General features: G+C 38.1%; 1 protein-coding gene across 1 annotated transcript; it reads left to right on the forward strand.

The window, feature by feature from the left end:
* The first annotated feature begins 1,503 nt into the window (after positions 1-1,503).
* Positions 1,504-8,145, forward strand: LOC137006833 (tudor domain-containing 6-like). The gene is made up of 3 exons (XM_067367930.1): positions 1,504-6,910; positions 7,868-7,935; positions 8,043-8,145. Exons 1-3 carry the CDS (start codon positions 1,504-1,506, stop codon positions 8,088-8,090), a joined length of 5,523 nt encoding a protein of 1,840 aa, XP_067224031.1. The 3' UTR covers positions 8,091-8,145.
* The last annotated feature ends 197 nt before the right edge of the window (positions 8,146-8,342 follow it).

An 8,342-nucleotide genomic window follows, 5' to 3' on the forward strand; every position in this document is an offset into this window, starting at 1 on the left:
ATTACTTTTCATAACTGTTTTTCCAAAATTTTCATTGTTATAGCAAATACATGGTTGCGAAATTGAATTATCATTCAATCACACTTTTAACTAACCTGATTAAAATAAAAAACACATAATCTCCTTATTTTTTGCATTATCATTATTATTCTGTAACTCTGACTGCATGTGCTGAAAAAAAATGAGAAATAATATTTCATAAAATTGTTTAAAAATGCCAGAGAAGTAAGGTAACACCAGTGACAAAAAAGGGGACATGCAGTCTTTAAATAAATGTACAAAAAAATTAAAAAATCATTAAGCTGTCATTTATGTGTATTCATAAAGTCAAAGTGTAATATAATAATGTGGTCTAAGTTTAAATGTTAGAAAAATAAATACATTTTAAGACATTTTGTCATACCAAAAGTGGACGTTTCTGTAGAATGACCCACCCGTCGAATGGAGAAATGAGGAAAGACAGCTGTCCATTAACTTGGCGCATTCACAACAGGTAAGCGCAGCAGTAACCCAAGTGAGCAGAGAAGATAACTTATCTGATAGCAAAATGATTTTGAGACATATGCTTACTTTAAGTTTCGTCAAGGGAGATATATTTACGAACAGAAAACAAAGTGCTGCTGTTAGAAACTTAGCATACCGTTATGTATTATTATTTGTGTCTCTGCAAGGTCTGCAGCTTGTTTTCTCACCCGAGCATGTGGATAGTATTGTTTTTCTCAACATGAAACAGTATGGACATGATAACCATATGCTGACTCCAGTGTGTTATGTACGTTTTTTACGAAAACTGGCGCTGTCTGCTTTATTAGTGTTTTCCCCGTTCGTGCTGCTTGAGCTTAAATGCTTTTATTTATATTTTTTATGTTTAATGCTTTGAACTAAAATAAAACCTTAAGATATAATTTAAGCTTATTGGTTGCAAAATTTTGATTAATATAAATGTCTTTCTCATTTAACGTAATTTAAATAAACGAATATTCGAATATTCTTTTTTTTTTTTTTTACGAGCCCAAATATTCGAATACAATATTTTTGAAAAATGCCCATCCCTACTTCAGAGGTCTTTTGCAAAAATCAAATTTAGATAAGTAGGAGGAAACAATGGTGTTTGAGGCTCACTGTATGTCATTTCCATGGACAGAACTCATTTAACGGTGCTGAGGTAAATTCAATTTTCAATTCTAGGGCACCTTTAAAACTGTAATTTTAAAATAGTTTAATTATAAAAAGCATTGCTTCCTGCGATTTCAATTCCTGTGTAAATGCATTTAAGCATTAAACAGTCTGTGTAAATGCACATTTTCATGGTTTTATGCCGCCTCAGATTTTATTTCTGGAATAACATTCTTTTTCAATAAAATACACAAAATAAGGCATTTTAAATAATCATTGCAGCCCTGCATTGTATGTAGTTCTAATTTATTTATTTTTTTATTTTTTCTTCAGATTCCCTCCATTTCTGATCTTTAACCATTTGGAAAGGCAAGATTCTCAACCAAGATGTGTTCAATTCCTGGTTTGCCAGAAGTTGGATCCAATTTGACTGTTCATATTGCAAGAGTCTCTTTAAACCCACACACCATCTTTGTGGAATTTGGAGGGAATTTAAATCCTGGACAAGAAGCTATTGAATTATATCAACAACTAAAAGACCTAGAAGTCCTTAGGAAACAGCAGCAAACTTTTGAAGGCAAACCTGGAGAAGTATGCTTAATATATGAAGATAGATCTTGGTACAGAGCAAGGATACTTTCAAAATCTGAACATGAATACAAGGTGTTCCTAATTGATGACGGTAAATTACTTTGGGCCTCAAGCAAAGTTTTGACAAAATGTCCACACAACCTTTGCAGTCTGCCTCCCAAAGTAGAGCTTTGTATACTGGCCAGTGTGTCACCTCTATGTCTTGAGAGTGCATGGTCTCAGGCTGCTTCAAATTTCATCAGATCTTTGTGTGGGAAAAACATCTCTGGGTGTGTTCAAGATGTGATGATGCCTTCAAGAATCATTCTCCTTGACATTCCAAGCATATCCAAAGAAATGTATGAACTTGGATTTGCTAGAAAGATGCCTCATAAAGACTTTGAAAGCCTTGTAATGCATTCACTGCATTTGCCAAGAAATCCTTCCATACAGACAGATGTTGCAACTACAAATGGTCAGCAGGAGCAAGCCAGCGACCCTGACAAGTTGCATCAATACTTGTATCCGGAGTTGTTGCCTGGAACAATTGAGATTATAAGTGTAACACAAGTTGTTCATCCATTGAAAGTCTTTTGCAAACTGCATGTCTTTTCACAAGAGCTCAAGAAATTAAGTGATCAACTCCATGAGTACTATGAAGATACATTCTCTGCTCAGATGCCAGTGCCGCTGTCTGATGGGTCTCCATGTGCTACCAAAGGAAGTGATGGCAACTGGTATCGATCTGTACTTCAGCAGAACAACATCTCTGATGTTGTCAAGGTCTTTCATGTTGATTATGGAATTGGAGATTTCGTTAAACTCTGCAATATCAGACCCTTATCTGCAAGGTTCTTCCAATTGCCAGTTGTCACCTATGCATGCTCTCTACATGGTGTCATTGACAAAGGGATTGGATGGAGGACTGATCAGATAGATTATCTTAAGTCCGTTGTACTCAATCAAATCCTTGTTGGAAAATTTGAGCATTACAGTGTGAATGAGGGTGTCTATTATGTAACGCTTTATGGAAACGACAATGTGAATGTGAACAACACATTTGGCCACAGAGAGCAGTGTTTGTCTGTGACTAAGATGATTTGTGGTGACCCAACTCTTGAGACTCTAAACAAAGTGACATGCAAGTATTTGTATGACAGAAATGTGTCTGTACATTCTCTCAATTCACCCGATTTAACCAGGTGCTCCAATTCTCTTGAAGATGTCTCTGTAGTCAGACCTTCCAAAACTAAAGAAAACCTACAACCCACTGAGTTAGGGCACTCACCGAATATCGCTGCTGCTCCAACCCTTCAGAGTGGTGCATATGTTGATTCACCACCCAAAATTGAAGTGGGTGCAAAGGAGAAGGTACGAATAACCTGTGTCCAAAGTGTCAACCAGTTCTATGGCCATTTTGCACAAAATACTGATACGGTTAGGAAAATGACCAAAGATATTCAACAACTGTGCCACAAGCGACTACAAACAAAGTTTTCAATTTCTCCTAAGATGATGTGTCTTGCTAAATATGCAGATGGGCAGTGGCACAGAGGACAAATTGAATCAACGCATCCAAAAATACTTGTCCAATTTGTAGACTATGGTGACTTGGTGGTTTTGGATAAATCTGATATTCTGCCACTTCCTCCAAAGTCTAGTGCAATTGCATCCACTCCCATTCAGGCTGTTCAGTTTGAACTTTTCAATGTAAGATTGCCTGAGCCATGTGAGATTAATGACTGGTTCAAAAACTATGCTACAGACTGCATGTTCACTGTCATCGTGAAACAAAATACCTCGGGCAAACTATCAGTGGAGATGTATGATGAGAAAACAAACCTCAACTTAAAAATTAAAGAGCAGTGGAACAAGACCAAAAGAAACATTGGCAAAGGAACCGATAAGAATCGTACCTTTAAGGAGTCTTCAGAAGCAGTGGAGTCCAGAGGGTTAAGGCATAATTTAGGCTCTGCATCACATGCACATGAGAAAACTTCTAAGAATGTCATGAAACCAGTTGTTCTAGGTACATTGGAACAAAACTTCCAGTCTGTTACTAGTCACACAACTGGACACAGTAGAGCTAGACCTAATGTTTTAAAGCAACAAGTGACTTGTCGTTATCCAAAGCTCACCGATCTTCCCTCAAGAGTCTTGGATACAGGATATGTTTCAGACATCTATGTTTCTCACTGCAATAGTCCATCAAGTTTCTTTGTACAATTGACAAGTGATGAAGATGAAATATTTTCCCTTCTCGACAAACTTAATTCTGCTCAGTTAAGTGATGAACAAGTTGAACTAAACTTGTTGCAGTCAGGTGACCTGGTGAAAGCTGAATATCCTGCTGATGGGGCCTGGTATCGTGCTGTTGTTCAAAACAAGAGAGATGGCGTGGTTCAAGTGCAGTTTGTTGATTTTGGGAATGAAGTGACACTTCTGCCCCTTAAAGTGCGGCAACTTGGCAAGCAGTTCCTTAGCACCCCCAGGCTCAGTATTCATTGCAAGCTTGAGGATGGTTGGAGAAGCGGAAAAAGAGATTGGACCCAGAAAGAGATAATGACATTCAAAAAGGCAGCAGGTGAAAATGGTGAGAAGAAAATTCAATGCACGTTTATCCGAGAGAACGTATCTACTTGGCTTGTCAGTTTAGAACACCAAGGTGTTGTATTGGAAGGGCCTTTGTTTAATGATGCCCTCAAATCAGGTGCTCAGACGGAATCACAAATGTGCTGCAATGAAGATACCCAGCCGCTAACATTCAAGGAACCAGCTTTAACTCAAGGACAAGTTGTAGAAGCATATGCTTCATCTATTGATGGACCCAATTACTTCTGGTGCCAGTTCAAAAACTCAGAGGAACTTGACAAAGTCTCCCTGCTTGCACAAGAAATTGGAAACTGTAGTCAAACAAAACCAATTCAGCCAGATCAGTTACGACAAGAAGGACTGTGCATAGCATGCTTTTCTGACCAGCTATGGTACCGTGCACAGGTTATCAATGTACATGATAAAACAGTCTCAGTTCTTTTTATAGATTATGGAAATGAGTCTGAAATTGATCTGAACTTCGTTAAGTCACTGCCGACCAAGCTCCTGGAAAGCCCGCCACAAGCATTTCTTTGTCAGTTAGAAGCTTTGGGGTCCGTTGATGGCACTTGGAGTGACACTGCAGCTGATAAATTTTTTGAGCTTCTGGTGGATGAACCTTTAAAAGTGACTATTCAGAAAATGGTAATGTCCTCTGACCTTCCAAAGTGTCCTCAGTACGGTGTCCTTGTTGAATGTAAGGGGCTAATTGTTAATGATCTTATGAAAGATTACTGGTGTGACCCCAAACCTCAAGTCTGTAGCAAAGTAAGTGTAGCCGCTAAAATGAAACCCTCTGCAGGTATGGACAATTTTGGAGTAACAAGCTCCGAAAATGTTCAGAAAGATAAAGCTGAATCAAATCAAGGAAGAGTTCCACGCCATGAAGGATGTCAGTTAGAATGTGTTGCAGCCATGACCCAAGACCAAAGTATTAAAAACCTAACGTCTACTGAAGAAGATGGAAACACAATGGTTTCTGATCTATCAGCGCAGTGTTTACCTCAAATTGGAGATCTACCTCCTCGTGTGATAGAACCTGGTACAGTGTCTGAAGTGTATATTTCACACATCAACAGCCTGACAAATTTTTTTGTGCAACTGGCAGAGGATGAGAATACATTATTCTCCCTCAGTGAGCTATTGAATTCCCCTCAGCCATCTGAGAAAGATGAAATTAATACGTTCAGTGTTCAGCAGGGAAGTTTGGTGAAGGCCATGTTTCCTGAAGATGATTCCTGGTATCGTGCTGTTGTGAAGGACACAGCTGAAAATGGCAATATTCAGGTTGAGTTCATAGATTTTGGAAATGAGGCAACTGTATCTCCCTTTGAAATTTGCCTACTTGATGAGCGGCTACTGTCATACCCAAGGTTCAGCATTCAATGCAGCTGTAGTGTAGATGATCGATTCAAGAATCAGGGAATGAAGGAGCAGATATGTCTCTTCAAAAAAATATTTGGTGATGCTGGTGAGAACACTCTCTCTTGCAAATTTATCAAAGAAGATGTCATCACTTGGGAAGTTAAAATGACTCCCAGTGGCAGCTCATCAGATTCGCTGAGTGAGAAATGGGATAATTTAGACTTGAATGCATTATTAGCGGTTTCCAAACCTGTCAAGGAGACATTCCAACTGCTCTTCAAGAAACCAGTTGTGTCTTTGGGACAGATTGTAGAAGCTTTTGCATCATGCATTGTTGGACCAAATTATTTCTGGTGCCAGTTTTCAAACTCTGAAATACTTGACCAAATCACCCATGTTGCCCAAGAATATGGCAACTCTAGTGAGACCGAGCCAATTCTGCTGGATAATTTGGATCCTGGAAGCCCGTGCTTGGCTCGTTTCTCCGATCAGATGTGGTATCGTGCACAGGTTATTAATAAATGCGCAAACACTGCTTCTGTCCTATTTGTTGACTTTGGAAATGAGTCTGAAACCAGTGAAGGCTCTGTTAAGGCACTGCCTGGTGACTTGCTGGAAAATCCACCTCAAGCTTTTCTGTGTCAGTTAGAAGGATTTGATCTGTCATCCGGATTGTGGGACAGTGTAGCTACTGATAAGTTCTATGAGCTCATAGTGGATAAACCTCTGAAAGTAACTGTGCAGTGCATTGCCAACACCCTGGACCCTAACAGCCCTCCATATTATGTTACAGTTGAGTCTCCGCAATGTCTTGTAAATGAGCTCATGGCAAAGTTTTTCATTAATTCTGTACAACATAAGCAGAACTCTGTGGAGGTGATGGAATCCCTTGAACAATTCACTGCATCAACATCTGTAGATCAGCCTGTTTCAGAGGATAAAACAAGTGTGAACCTTGCAGCCTCAACAGAGGAAAATCACACAAGTGAACCTTCTTGTGCTGAACAACATGGAGGTAATAAAATCAAACTGTTGGAAGTAAATGGCAAATTGGATGATGTACCTGAAAACAAAGTGGATGATCAGTTTGGAGATGTTATTGCTGCTACAACAAATTCTGATGACATTGCTAATGGTCCTACAAATTCAGTTTTAGAAATTCAAGAAGTATGTCAGGAATCTGACAATGGAGTTCCTGTTGGATCAGCTGAGCCAATGCTGCTGCATACTGAGGAAAATGGAAAAGATATGGAAGATTCTGAAAAAGGTTTGTAAATGTGTGATTATATATTTCTATATGGGATTATTTTTTTCAAATGGGATAGAATGTATTTTAAGGGCAACATTTTTAGGCTTTGGTTACTTGTAAGCTTACAGGTTTTGTTTTCTAGCACTGGTTTGTTACAGTATTTGTGTACAGAATCCTCTCTGATGCTCCCTCCCCACCCACCTAATTTCTCTGGATGAGTACTTAAATTTTAGGCTGGAATTAATTACACTACTTTTGCCCATATCTTTGCCACAATTTACAGTCTGAAGGAATTGCTGAAAGTCTGCAGTTTTTGGGCAGTCTGATTTGACAGATTTTGCATAAAGTAGTGTATGACTGGCACAATCTCAGAAGATTATTTCTTTCTTTATTATTTTTTTATAGGTCTAGACCAGGGGTGTCCAATCCTGCTCCTGGTGGGCCACTGTCATGCAGAGTTTAGCTCCAACCCCAATTAAACACACCTGAACCAGCTAATCAAGGTATTTAGGCATACAGGAGCTTTTCAGGTAGGTGTGTTGAGTCAAGTTGGAGTTAAACTCTGCAGGACCGTGGCCCTCCAGGACTGATTTTGGACACCCCTGGTTTAGACTGATTCTTTCCAGTTGGAGGATATCATACATGTTTGATTATTGACCTAATTTTAGAACAGTTTTTTTTTTTTTTTTTTTTACCTCCATTTATGTCTTCAATATGATATGCATGCTTGTGTTCAGAACTATGTGAATGGCTGGTAGTGTGCAAATCTCTGTTTAGTTTATGATCAATGCCCTGTTTTTATTATCTGTAACCATTTACAAAGTCAGAAAGTGAATGATGCCTAGTGTTAAAATCTGTTCAGATTTTAAAAGTCTTGTAGTGTATTCCAGCCTTTAGTTGTCAATGGTTGATGATTAGTCACAGACTTATTTTGAATATTTTACTTATGCTTATTTATTGCTTATTTTTCAACAGACATCCCGATGAAACCAATCAGAAGTTCAGACTGGGTAGCTGGCTTAGAAAATCAAAAGTTACCCATGGTATTCCTTTTTTGTTTTTGCTTTGTGTGTTTGTTTTTGTATTTTATTTATTTTATTTTTTTTAATCATTAACCTTTTTTAAATGACTTCTTTTTGTTACCTTATAGGTTTGCACTGAAGATTCATGTGACTCTGTAAAGTGCATCTCCAAATAAGTACAATTTTTATACTATTTATTGTGGATGGATATAATCCATGTTTTCATGGGGAAAATTAATGCAAAACTTTGGATTGGATTAATTCAAATGGACAGCTCAGCCTGTGAAAGATTACAGATTTTATTTGCCATGCTGATTGTCATGTGTCTTGAAATTTTAAAACGCAGCATGAAGCTTGTCTGATTGCATTGTGCTAGGTTATAATCATACATTTTTTTTTGTTTTTGTTTTAGTTTTTACACAAGTGTT

This window comes from Chanodichthys erythropterus, chromosome 18 (assembly GCF_024489055.1).
Source record: "Chanodichthys erythropterus isolate Z2021 chromosome 18, ASM2448905v1, whole genome shotgun sequence".
Classification (NCBI taxonomy): domain Eukaryota; kingdom Metazoa; phylum Chordata; class Actinopteri; order Cypriniformes; family Xenocyprididae; genus Chanodichthys; species Chanodichthys erythropterus.

What these genes read in the sequence shown, in the direction of transcription:
- LOC137006833 (XM_067367930.1), top strand. Translation starts at nt 1,504, where the DNA reads ATGTGTTCAATTCCTGGTTTGCCAGAAGTTGGATCCAATTTGACTGTT. An exon ending in TATGGAAGATTCTGAAAAAG is followed by an intron (nt 6,911 to 7,867) that starts GTTTGTAAATGT and finishes ATTTTTCAACAG; the next exon opens with ACATCCCGATGAAACCAATC. An exon ending in AAAATCAAAAGTTACCCATG is followed by an intron (nt 7,936 to 8,042) that starts GTATTCCTTTTT and finishes GTTACCTTATAG; the next exon opens with GTTTGCACTGAAGATTCATG.